Source organism: Papio anubis, chromosome 5 (genome assembly GCF_008728515.1).
Source record: "Papio anubis isolate 15944 chromosome 5, Panubis1.0, whole genome shotgun sequence".
NCBI classification, from domain to species: domain Eukaryota; kingdom Metazoa; phylum Chordata; class Mammalia; order Primates; family Cercopithecidae; genus Papio; species Papio anubis.
Window position 1 is genome coordinate 89,979,470 of NC_044980.1, and position 13,473 is coordinate 89,992,942.

The 13,473-nt window shown below is 39.8% G+C and overlaps 1 protein-coding gene and 1 long non-coding RNA gene across 2 annotated transcripts in view; one reads left to right on the forward strand and one right to left on the reverse strand.

The window, feature by feature from the left end:
- Positions 1-13,398, forward strand: part of LOC103885267 — a 44,281-nt gene extending 30,883 nt beyond the window's left edge. Inside the window, exons 2-4 of the long non-coding RNA XR_004183774.1 lie at positions 11,365-11,437; positions 11,565-11,736; positions 12,627-13,398. This is a non-coding gene — a long non-coding RNA (uncharacterized LOC103885267). The remainder of the gene's footprint in view (positions 1-11,364; positions 11,438-11,564; positions 11,737-12,626) is intronic.
- The window catches only part of LIX1 (limb and CNS expressed 1), a 50,898-nt gene continuing 39,129 nt past the window's right edge, over positions 1,705-13,473 (reverse strand). The window contains exons 5-6 of the mRNA XM_003899951.5: positions 6,625-6,702; positions 1,705-4,848 (exon numbers count right to left, since the gene is read on the reverse strand). Coding sequence (XP_003900000.1) covers positions 4,561-4,848; positions 6,625-6,702 — 366 coding nt within the window. The 3' untranslated portion in view covers positions 1,705-4,560. The remainder of the gene's footprint in view (positions 4,849-6,624; positions 6,703-13,473) is intronic.

The window sequence follows — 13,473 nt, forward strand, 5'->3', positions numbered from 1 at the left end:
CAATGTTTTAGGCACTCTATGGCCTGTATAGGCTGGTCTGGGAAACTTACCACCATTTATGACCTTGATCCTACAGAAAAATGTATTATCCTCACAGTTGAACTGACTTACAAATGGACATGTGGAGCCCAGTTGGGGCTAGAATTGGGAAGTGCCTTTTTAAATAAATAGGTGGCAATCTGGGACTTTTGCTTGGGAAGCAACAACACTAGAGAATCAATAGCTCTCAAAAGCAGCTTCTGCTTGCCTTTTTCACCACCTACTTTGCTCCAAGAAGGAAAGTGTTACCGGGACTTAGTTAGATATTAAAACGTGACTTTAACCACGAGCTGATAGATATTTTTATGGTTTCTAGGAAAGGGATTAAAAGTAATACCAAATGTTGGGGCCAAAGTGATCAAAGAGCGGGTGCTGCTCATTTGAGAGGTAAATGCAGCACATCTTTTTGCCCCTTCTTCTCTCTAGCTTCCAGGAGGGGTGGAGAGGCAACCTTTCACACACTCCCTTATTCCTTTCTGTGCTCTCTCTGTAGAAGCCAGGGCTCTGCTGCCCAGTAAAGGATGTGTTAGGTAGCTTTCACCCAGAAGATCTCAAGCTGAAGTGTGATCAGAAACACCTGGTGAAGTGGTACATAATCCAGACCCTCTCCTGGAATTTGGTTGCAAGGTCTAAGGTGCAGCCTAGGAAGTTGTATTTTTAAATAAGTAACCGATACGATTCTGGTGCAGATAGTTATCTATCATATTTGAGAAAGAGAGCTTGGACCCTGGGGCAGAACCTGGCTCTCCTGCTCAGATGAGGGGTGTTTGTGCGTGTATGCACATGTGAGTGTACTTGCCCTGCTTTAGTCCTGGCTTCCAGGAGAGACCTCTTATCCAAGCAAAAAAAATGTGCTTCTACCCAGCTCAGAAGAGCTCCACATTTGAGTTTGAGGTCAAGGTCAAGTGGAGTAATAGTTCCCAGTGGTTAGGCATAGACCTCTGAGCCAGTACTTCTGGAGCGAGCGGTGGTTATCAGCCTTCTGCGTGTTAGAACTGCCTGGGGAGCTTTAGAAAATACTGATGCCTGCGCTCCACTCCCAGAGTCTGATTTAATTGGTTTGGGTACAATCTGTATATTTAGGGTTTTTTAAGGTTCCTTGGGTATTTCTAATGTGCAGTCAAAATGGAGAACCACTGTTATAAGGAGAAGGATTTTCATTTTCCTAGAGCCTTGGCTAAAAACAATCTTAATGTTACCTTTAAGGATGGACACTATAGAAGAAATCTTGATATTTGCATTTCTGTAAGGCAAACCAACAAAAAAATCAATAATATATAAGAGATAACATCTTAACTAATGTTTACCTTCGAATATAGTATAAAAATATTCTTAGTCCAGCTTCTTTTGTCCTTTGGATAAAAAGAAAGGCATGGCATGATAAAAATCAGAATTCTCTAAAGCATCTCAGCTAGAGATAAAGTCAACTACAACACCACCTCTGGCTTTGAAAACTTTCTCTAAAGAAACAGAAAAGTGTTAAACCTTTATCCTTTTGATTCTCTTTTTCCGGAGACTTAGCTGATCAGATTCATAGTTGATACAGGTACAGCATTTCAGGAATATCTATGGTTTAATTATTTTCCTTTTCTAGAAATAGGTAAATAAATTTAACAGCAAAAATAGGAGTGAACTATAGCTTTGAACAAATAGACAACCAAATTCTGAACATTAGAGGTACGACTTTATTAAATCTGTACTTTCTGTCCCATTCACCCGAGTTTAGCGACTAGTTTGCTCTAAACTGCTTTTTAAAAAACAATAATACGGTAAATTTGGATTTTGTGGAAATTAAACTAACTCCTGTCAAACACAGTGCAATTTTGGATTTCAGAATTATGACAGTTGTGTTAGAAACAGGCTACCTGGGCTATGTCTGAGTTATGGTGGATCACTGATGTAAACTTTGACACTGTATGTTGTGTTCAAAATCAACAGTTCTAAACAAGAATCTAAGGATCTCCTAGGGCAATCCATGGTCTTTGGGGGGTCCATATATTCTGGAACTGTGTAACGTGAATGTATACGTTTTGTTCGATTTTCCTAGGAGATGATCCATAGCTTTTATCAGATTCTCAAAGGGTTTATAACTAAAAAAGGCTAGGATCCAGAGCTTCATGTCTTTAAATAGGGAATCTTCCACTCTAGTCCCCTTTATCACAGTGTGTTGTTCAGAACAAGATATAGAAAAGGAAAAAAAAATCTGCTTTGCTCTTCAACCTTCTTTTCTCTAGGCTATAAAGATGTTTATATAATGTACTGGCAGCCCTTATGTCTCAGCTGAAATTGATTTACTACCAAATGAGCATTCAAGGAACCAGCAAAGATTCTGACTTTTACGTCTTTTGCTGAAGCTTCCATACCATTCCAAGAAGAATGGGCAGTTTTGACAAGTCAGGAAAAACTGACAGTGGCCAAGGGAGAACCTCTATTTTCAATTTACAGAATGGGTACAGTTTTTAACTTGTAGGACAGAAAGTAAATTTGATATCATACCATCCGATCCCTGTCCCTGCATCTAATTAAGATGGTGTCAGTTTGAGGAAGTCATTGTCAAAGGCTGCTAATGCAGTAAAGGTGTGCCTAACTTTAATCACGTCCAACATGGGAAATTGTAGCTTTTTGGAAATGGCAATGTAAAGAGTAATGGCTTTATGAAAAAAATTAAATAGAATGTTTCCTAGATTTTAAAATTTATTCAACATAACAATGTTAATTCTGATTCCTTTTCAGGAATATAAGGGAATAAAGTTCTTTCCTAAGTGACATTTAGCTTCATTGTGGAGAGGAATGTAACTTTTGTTTAAATAATATTTTAAAATAAAATGTGTCAAAAATTACTATTACCTTTAAAAGATATTAAAGTGGGACAATTATGTAGCTAAATGTTCCCCTGGTGTGAGATATGTGATACATGATAATCTTTTATTATCAAGTCTAATTCCAAAATACATGATCAGTTACAGTAGTTTTCATGTGAATTTAAGGAGTGATAGTTACCTTTGTACATACTTATTAGATATGAGGTTAAAATATCTTATTTTATAAACTTTAATGTAATTATAATGGTTTTGCTTTCAGTGAAGCATGTATGCACTTGCATAAACAAAAGAAAAAGAAATTATTTTAAATTGAGAAAAATATTTTCTTTAATTTGGACTATTGGATAAAATGCAGAATAATCATTTTCATGTTATAGATAAGGAAATACCTATGAGCATTTAAAATTGACATTGCTGACATTCTTAAATTTGAGTGCCCAGGAACTATCTAAAAATTAGTTTAGGCCAGCCGTGGTGGCTCACGCCTGTAATCTCAGCACTTTGGGAGGCAGAGGTAGGCAGATTGCTTGAGCCTCGGAGTTCAAGACCAGCCTGGGCAACAGGATGAAATACTATCTCTACCAAAAAAAAAAAAAAAATTTTTTTTTTATTTTCTGATCAGTGGATTGACCCATACAGATGAGTCAATTAGAGATGGCAATGCCTTATCCCTCCTTTAAAGAAGATTCCAGTGACTTAAACTTAATAATGATACTACATTTGAGCTACTGGTTGCTTATGCTCTTGAATAACAAAAAGAGCTAAAGAGTCCTTCTTTCAAATGCTGGTGAAACTAATCAAATGCAAGCATTCTTTGTCACATGCTAATAATTTTTCAAAATGTTTTAACCTTTGAAATGCCATTAATTTTTCTCCCTGTAGATATATGTTTGCAGTGGCAAAAAATAAGAACAAATTAGTTCAGGTTATCTATTTGCAAATTAAAAATGAACATAATTGATTGCAAGACTCATAAAAGTTGGATATTCTTGAGGAATAAGAGTGAGACTACTTTTCTAGGTGATATTTATCCCCATATATGGAAGAGCATGGGTTTTAAAAAATTATTATTACAAAAGCATTTTAAACATTAGTTTTATCTAGTATTTTCATACTATTACTATTTCAAGATCTTTGATGGCGAGATGCCCAGATAAAATCCCCACTGTAGCTTTGCAGTGTATCTAGTGGGACATAAACTATTGCTTAGCTTACAAAGCTTAGAAAGAGACTCTGATCCTTACATATTTTTTAAAACAATCCATATTATTTATTTAATCCTAAGTATCTTTTAAAACTGCTATCATGCTACTTTACCTAGTTCTGGCTGCTGTTCTTTTGGGGGATGCTATATTGGACTGTTCTTTGAAACAACATATATAATCTAGCAAGGCACATGTCAATCAGGCTTTAGGTTGGAGCCAGGCCTGGAAATGTTTTTCGAACAGTTTTGTGTCTATCCTTTCATCCTGAGCTGGAACTATTGAGAGTGTGATGGAAAAAATGCATTGAGTGGCTTGTTGGGTCTTGTAAGGGTCCTACAACTCTCATACTCTGTAAATGGAATGTGTGGAGAGGGTTAGGAGAGCCTTCCGGTAGTAGCTAGAGATGCTAGAGCCTCTGAGGACCTCTGCGCTGAGATTCCTAATGTTAGAGTCTGGCCTCTGCCATCACTGAGGGCACCCGGGGCTTGGCCTTGCTAGTGATAGCCACACAGGGCTGTAAGGCTCAGCTGGTCATCACTGGGTGAGGAAGTGTCAGGGTCACTGCAGATCTGAGTCAGGGCTAAGCTCAAGATTTCTTTCTTTTCTTTGTAAAACCGTAGTTCTTGTCCTGCTTTCCTGGCTTCCTCCAACTGCCTCAGGGCCATTCGTAGCTCTTGAGAGACAATTCCTGGTGACTCCCGCTCCTTCATGATCCAGTCTAGGGCCATGTGGCTGCGCATCTTTTCATCTAGAGAATACTGAGAATAGTAGGAGATGACTTCCTGGGGGCCAAGAAACAAAGTCCAGGGTGTCAATAAAGAGCAACAAAGAAACCTGTCCACATGCCTCCCCCTGCTTCCCACGTCCATTAGGATTTTATCAACAACCCAACCTCTCTCATGTTCAAAAACTGAAACCAAAACCCACTGGTTTACTTCTGTAAAGGAAATGAAGGGCTAAGTTGGCCTAGCAAAGCACACCACTCCAGGTTGAGTCAAAACACATCACCGGAATGACTCAATAATGTTCACCAAACACAGCTCTGCCACTTCTAGAAATACAAGCCATTCACTGAAAATACATTCCTACAACAACTGGTATGAAGATGACCTCATTTATTCATTGAACCCTGTTGCCCAGCATTACTTCCTTTGGAAAGAGAGGGAAGTAGCTCTACAGAGGGATTTGGGCAGAATGGCATTTGGTCAAATCCACTGAAGAAAGCAGGAAGCTCTTAGTTAAGGGCATCTCAGAGTATCATTTAGAAACCAGGAGAATCAACTGTGGTATTAGCACAAGGGAGACGGTCCAACTGTCTCACAGTAAATACAGAAGGGAGTTTAGAAATGTATGATGGAAGGTAGATATCTCCATTATTGATATCATAATGATACCTTCATGGTACATTGTCTTTTACTTTGGCAAATAATTAAAAATTAGTTACTGCCTGTCAATTCTTGTGTGAAAAATTTGTCAATACATAATAACATCATATGCAGAGTTGATCATGTGGAGCGAATGCATTGCTTATTTTTATTTTCAAGAACATATGGTATGCATTTATGACCTTAACAAATTAAAAACAATCATGGAAAAGTGTTTATAACCCAACCAGCATATTTCAAAGGCCTTTTGTAAAATCAAAGGAAAAGGAAAAAAAAAAACCCAAAGCCATTGTCAGCTACTCATTTCTTTTCCATCTTTCACATCTGAAACCTAGACTTTCTAAGCAAAGAACAACTAAAATCTCCAGGGGCTGCAGTGCATGGAAAGCTGCTTACACCCACCCTTACCTTGCTGACTCCTAGAGGCTTTCTTCCTCATACCAATTCCTACTAGGAAATTCTCAGAAATAAACTACCATCTTTCACATTCTAACGGTGGGTAGAGGAAGGATAAATCTTGGAGAACAACAGGTGAAAACCATTAAATACACAGGAGGGGGTTTACATTAGCTATTTAAAAAGGGGGAAGGGTGCTTCTCATAAATAACAAAGAAATAGTGAGACCGAGACCGTGTCTCTGAAAAATAAAGAAGAAACTTCTAACCCAAAAAAACGGGGGTGATTAAATGCCGGCTTGTCAGAGTTTCTAATCATTTCTGTTGTTTATTGGGGACTTTTGGCAGGAGTAGGAAATACTCTTCTCCGGCCACCAACTTGGCCACTCTCCAGCGACGAGGTTTCAGAAGCAGTGCATTTTCAAGTTTCTGCATCAGAAGGTGCAAGAGGGCACACATTCCAGGGAGGCAGGGGAGGCGTATGGAGCAGATCCAGGATTTTCTTTAGGAGCTGTCTGCCTTTATGATCCTTTTGGTTTGCATTCAGTACAGGTACCTAAATCAGTCCCGTGCCCACGTTCTTTTTAGTGTGTATATTTGGTCAGTCCCTGACTCAGTGGGGCTGTTCCATATATTTCTTCATGTGTCCTCTGCTCTTAATAAATAAGGTACCAAATTTATATTCGGAAAAATCTGAATAAAGGAAATCTCCTAGGAAGATGATGAGCCACCTGCTTAGTTCATACAACACGAATCAGACTTGATTAGAAAATCTTACCTGTCGGGAACACTTTGTTTCACGAAGGGCTTTTAGGCTTCCATTCCAGTGCAATAGTTGGAAAATGGTCATCAGCTCCTAGAAAACCCAAACAACTATCATTGGTCCCAAATCAGAAATGTGCATTGGTGAGAGCTGAGCAGGGCATAACTCTTAATTCCCAAATATATCAGGAAACAGAATACACAATATTGTCACAACACTTTGGGACTTTCCCAAGCCCAGGGTCCCCAGGCTTCTGAAACATTCTTCTCTCCCTCCTTTGCTATATCCATAGCATTACATTATTTGTGTAATGAAATGACTAAATATTTGACAAATGTCTTTCAGCATTAAAAATAATACACTGAACAGTTCTACATTCAAGAAGTTATTTAAATATACCAGGACATCTGAGAAATAGTGTATAGGCAAGGTTTTACATTGTATCATTTTTAAAAATTGCTGGAGACTGAGAGCATCTTAAATGGTCACTTTTAGAGGAATGGCTAAAGTAAGATACATCTATACTACTGAACATTTTGCAATCACAAAGAAAGGATGAGAATGTTCCATGAGTTTAAATAGAAAGAATTCTATGATGTGTTAAAATAAAAGCAAGGTACACAACAGTGTGTAATGTGTGCTACTATTTGATTAAGAAGATTGCTGTATACATGTTTGCTTGTAAATGCCTAGAAGAGTTCTAGTAAGATACAAAAGGATCTGGTAACGTTAGCTGTCTCTGGAATGCCAGAGGAATGCCTAGGGGACAGGAATAGGAGGGAGACCTTCTTGTGACATTATTTTGCAAAACTTACTGAGTTTTGAATCACGTGACTATGTTATATCTTAAAGAAAACAATTTAACTCTCAAAAATTTAAGCCCAAAAATAAATATACCCAAATCCCCAAACAAGCCAGTTTTAGCCAGCATAATAAAGAAGTCCCGTCTGCTTTAATCTTTACAAGAGAAGTAACTATGAAATGACCAATCCATTTCTGTCCTCTGTTTCTTCCTTCTTCAGCCCTTTTCTGCCTGAAGCCAACTTCCTCTGCTCAGCCCATCGGAACACTCATTCTGTTTTACAGAAGGAGGTGTTACCCAATTCTAAAATTGCAAGTAAAAGTCAGCTAGATCGTTAAACTAAATTTATTATACTTTTGTCTTTTGTCAATATAAAACATATAATGAACAAACTACAGAAACTGTTCAATACTCCTAAATTTATAAATTCAGTCAAGAAAAATGCCTTGAAATGTAGACAATAAGGTTGTATTGACATTAAAACTCACCCATGGTTTCCAAATCCAAGGGCCAGGGCTAAGCACAGCATTCAGACTATCAGCACCATCATTTCCTTGCCTTTTGTGATATCAACGGAAAGCTAAGGTGTATAAATATACTGAAGATTTTCATTTTCCTAATGCGGTTACAATGAGTTTTCCACTGAAATTATTTGCATTTCACTTATAGTTTTTTTTTTTTTTTTGTCAGAGATACATCTATTGTGGATTAATAGCCTGCAGTTATTGAAATTATTGAAAAATAACTCTATACAATCAAGGAGCTTTCATGTCTTAAAAATAGTTATGAAAACTTAACATAGACAGATGTCCTATTGCTCATTCAAAAAAGCTTTTAGCTGGGCACGGTGGTGTGTGCCTATAGTCCTAGCAACTTGGGAGGCTGAGGCAGGAGAACTGATTGAGCCCAATAGTTTGAGACCAGCCTGGGCAACATAATATTTTCTCTCTTAAAACAAAACAAAAAGCTGACTTTAATTAACTGTCTTTACATCTGCTTGCTCGAGAAGAGGTTCTCGTATGAAAATCAGGAGATTCATAGTCAAGTTTTAGGCATCTTAAAATTATTTGGTAAATTTTAAAGCTATCAGATTATTAGAAGAGCAAATAGCACTTCTCTCATGTCTAAAATTGCCATTAGAATGAAATGTTTTTCTTCTTTTCTGTCAGAGATCCAGTTTGGCATTTTGTCTAAGTTCACTGCACAGTAAGCACTCTAAGAGCCCACAGACACCTCAGTAAAAGCAAAACCACTTGTGTCTGCTAATTAAAAAACACATGAATACCAGCTGAGCTGCTCCTTCTGCCCCAGATGGAGACCTCCCTGTCTGCACAGGGTCCTGGGTCCCGTGCCCAGGGATGCTGCCCCCTCCTGGCCCCTCTCCTCCACATCTTCCTGCCCTTGTTCAGATTTTCACTTCATCACATCACCATGCTAAGTTGAAAAAGTGAGAGTGCTTTGTTCTAGAAATCAAATCCTGTCCAATCTGACTGTCACTGCTGTTCTTCTCTGGCTTTCCATCAAAGTAGCCTCAGTGGCTGAGGAGGGCAAATTTGTGTTACCCTTCCTACCATACTAACAAATCAACTCACTGAATACTTTGAAGCCATAAAAATGAATACGAAGGGTTTTTTTAATATTTGGGAACCAGTCTCTATGATGTAACAGGAGTGACAATATTTGTAAGTAAGAAAAATTGTTTGGTTTTATGTCTTATAAAAATCCACTCAAATTTTGTATTCGATTGTATATATCCATTTTTAGAAAAGAGAAAATAAATATTGGCTGGGTGCGGTGGCTCATGCCTATAATCCCAGCACTTGGGAGGCTGAGGCAGGCGGATCACTTGAGGTCAGGAGATGGAGACCAGCCTGGGCAAAATGGTGAAAACCTGTTTCTACTAAGAACACAAAAATTAGCCAGGTGTGGTGGCGGGTGCCTGTAATCCCAGCTACTCGGGAGGCTGAGGCAGGAGAATTGTTTGAACCTGGGAGACGGAGACTTCAGTGAGCTGCCATCGCGACACCGCACTCCAGCCTGGGCAAGTGAGTGAGACTCCACTCCTCCATCTGATCCCCACCACCCTAAATCTTTACGTAAAGTTGAGAACTCAGACACATATATGGGATTTATTTTGTGGCTTCCTATAGCTAGCTATCTTGGCATTGTTCTTGCATCCTTGTGGCCCAGTTTGAGAAACAGCCTATTGCTAACAGGGCTCTTAATTCCATCCTCTGATAATTGTTGTCTTAGAAACATACTCTTCTTCCTCTGGGGTCTTCTGGGCTCTCTTTCTTATCTATACACTAACTGCTCTCCCCGCCCCATCAGCGACTATCATTCCACCCTGAAAATCTCCTAAGACTTTAGAATTCACAGCTCTTCTGTGAACAGAACCAAAACCCTTTCTCATGCCCCTTGACAACCTTCATCTTTCAAAAATGTCCCCAAAGAGACTTGAACTGTTTTTGTCTCCAGGATGAAGGTCAACCTCCTCACCATCTCTGGTTTGTCTAAATTTCTATCCCGTCACGAAGCAGCTTTGTTTTTTTCCTCTCCAGTAACACAACTGGCACTTCCTCAGTGTTGCTCTTGTTCTTAAAATTCCCTCGGGAAGATGACCTCCTTTCCAACTTTGTATGTTATATCCCCATCTAGTTTTTGTCCTCTGTAGAGATATTCATCTTGCCATCATTATATAAAGTATATTTAAATATTTTCACATATTTTCTGTCTCACTTCTTTATTTCCCCTCATAAGACCAAATTCACTCTCTTCAAATTTTCCCAAAACTATTTGAGCTCTTGGCTCAACTCCAGAAAATCTTTGCATGCCTCTGACTGATTCCATTGGAAATCCTGGCATGATTGCAGAATGGGAAGGAGAGGGCTGCTGTGGAGTTCCGCTTGCCAGTTTCCCCATGATTCTTTGCTGCCTGGTGTTTGCTGGCTCGTATTCTACCTGGAGAAGGTCTGTTACTCTAAAGGAAGTTAGTGTAGCCAGGTGCCGTGGAATGTGTCTGTACTCCCAGCTACTTGGGAGGCTGAGGCAGGAAGAGTATGAGCTTGTGCCCAGCCTGGGCAAAATAGCAAGATTCCTGTCTCAGAAAAAAAAAAAAAAAAAAGAATATATACACAATTTTTTTAAAATAAAGGACATTAGTGTTGTCTTTTCCTGTAGGATCTGTCATACTCCTCACTGAAGTCTTTTGGGGTGTGGTGTTTGGTTTGTGGGGTAATTTGGAAGCCTGAGGGGCCCACCTAGACCAACAGAAAAACAAGTTAGCCTCATAAGGTGAGGCAGGTGAGGCAAGATTTAAAGGGAGTGGGGCCAATTATACATATTCATGGTCTTTTATTTATAATTCTGATATTTTGTTTATCGTGCATTTTTTGCATGAATTTTGAGTTTAAAAATAATGCATTATAATATTATTCATCTTGATTATGAAGTTTTTATGCATCCCTTTCAATTTTGTACCCAAGACAAATGCCTCACTTGCCTAGCCCTTGTCTGGTCTCTTCTTGTGGCTCTGTCTCAGGGCAAGCCCGGCTTCACCGGCATGAGGTCTGCGCCCCTGTACAGGGCCCCTGCTTTGTTTAGTGCTCTGCTGTCTTGAAATTCTTGGTAATTTTTGAACAAGGGCCCCTAGATTTTCATTTTGCACTGGGCCTGGCAAATTATCTAACTGGTCCTGACCAGCAGAGTAAATTTAATACAGAACAAAGAATCAAGCTGTGTATTTTCTTTCCTCTTCGGGGAAAATTTCGGTTGCAGCTCTCACTCTGCAGCTTTCCTGGTTTATTTTGTCATTCATTTCATTTAAACAGACAACAACGGGGCTCTGTCCTCACAGCCTTTCCTGGCGTTGCCTCTGTTAGAAACAATGTTTGGCTTTTCAGCTACTTCGTAGAGAGAAAATGCTCACTGCTTCTCTTTGGAACTCTTTCTAGGAGACAGGTTTGGCTCTGTGATTCATCAGGAATAAGAAAAACAAACACTGGAAATGGAGAACTTGAAAAACAGGTGGGCACCATCTCCCCACCCAAGAGAATGGATTTAAGAGGAAATTTGTTTATGGGATGAGGTTTTAAAAGGCGACCTGGAAAATTTAGCAGATGTAAATAAACAACTCTTCCTTGGATTGCATTAGGCTTCAGAATAAATATATTAACCGGCTTCAGTCAACGTCTGCCTAGAATCCGACCTTGACAAGACCCAGTGACTAGTACTGCTCCCAGCCTTCCCCGCAAACAGCAGGCAATTTTCTCTGTGGCAAAGCTACCTCGAAACAGGCATCCCGGCTTCCCTCCCACGAAGTGAAGGTAAGCAGAGGCCTATCATGTTTCCTCTGAGTGCTGGCTGCAGGGCGCCCCCACCCCCCTCCCGCCCCGCGAAAGCCCGAGGGCAGTCTGGAGACACCAGCTTGTTTTTATATGGTAGAGTCATCCATAGCTAGATACAAACACACATCTATTACCCACCAGGGGTACTGAATTGCTGTGTTGGCGGCAGAAACAGTCCAGGTCTGTGGGCAATTCCCATTATGTGTAGACACAAGCGGAAGCATTTAACCCAGGCCACTAAGGAATGTGCCAGGTCCCAGCAGGCAAGCTAAGGCTGGTGGAAGGAAAAGGGATGCGCTCCACAGGCCCTCCTCCTGGGTTGCCAGTATCCCTACTGGGGAAGGGAGTTTGGATTTTCCCTGCCCTCACATCTTCCTCTTCCTTTGTCTCCATCCTGTACCCAGACTCCTTTAGGAGAATTTATGAAGCATGTCCACAGTAGGATTCAAATTATTATTTCACAAATTTAAATACCTTACTACAGACCACACAGAAAACACCTAGCCTACAGCAAAGCAATTAAAGTATTACTAAAAGAGGGTTGAGTAGAGCCTTTCATAGTACTTGGAAGGAATTTTAAGAATTTTTTTAAATCTCACCTTCCGCCATCTTTGGCAGACTAAACCAATCACATTCAAAATCATTCTTAATTTTTCCAAAAATAGCGCTAAATCACATACAAGCTACTATGTAGTGGGGCAGGCAATGTTCATCCATAATGAAATAACTACAATATGATTTGGAGAGGGAACAGGAATTAAATGAAATTCCTGCTTGGGGAAGCATTACGCCAGATGCTTTATAAATGTTACACTACTTAAGTCCCACAAAAATTCTACAAAATGGGCATTAGTATTCCTGTTTTATAGATGAGAAAACTGAGTCTCAGAATGGACAAGCTCACAGATGATGGACAAGCTCACAGATGATGGACAAGCTCACAGATGGCGAATGGCAGAGCAGACTTCACACATAGGTCTGTATGATTTTGTACAGTTTATGTTCTTTCTCTTGAAAAAAGTACCTCTTTTTAAAAGTATTATTCCTCTGTTTAGTTTTAGATTGTTATGAAAAAAAGGACCTTTTACAGATCGACTCTTTTATCCTACAATAGGGGCCCTGAACCGTTTTGTGCAGGTTCAAATAGAGCTAGGTTAGACAGAGTTGTCAACGGAATCCATCCAGTAGCCTCTGGCATTTCAAGCAAAGACTCCTTCAGAAATACATATAATAATGGTTGTTCATTTTCACTGAGCATTCATTATACCCCAGGCACTCTTCTGGACTCTACCCATATCATCCCATGTAATCCTCACAATAGCACTGTGAGGAAGGTACTGTTATTCTCCCTGATTTACACCCAAACAAGGAAATAGATTTTGAGGTAAGGAAAAGAGCCAGCCTCGAACTGGCCAACCCACTGCAGAGTCTGGGTCACAGCCACTGAGCTGACATGTGCCCCATCCACTAGGCTTAAAGGATACCTTGTTGCTTCCTAACCAAGACAGGCTACGTCAAAGGTCATTAAGACCATGGCCACTTAAGAATAAAACTGGATGACTAAGGCTGGGCACAGTGGCTCACACCTGTAATACCAGCACTTTGGGAGGCCAAGGCAGGCGGATCACGAGGTCAGGAGATCAAGACTATCCTGGCTAACATGGTGAAACCCTGTCTCTACTAAAAATACAAAAAATTAGCCGGGCGTGGTGGCAG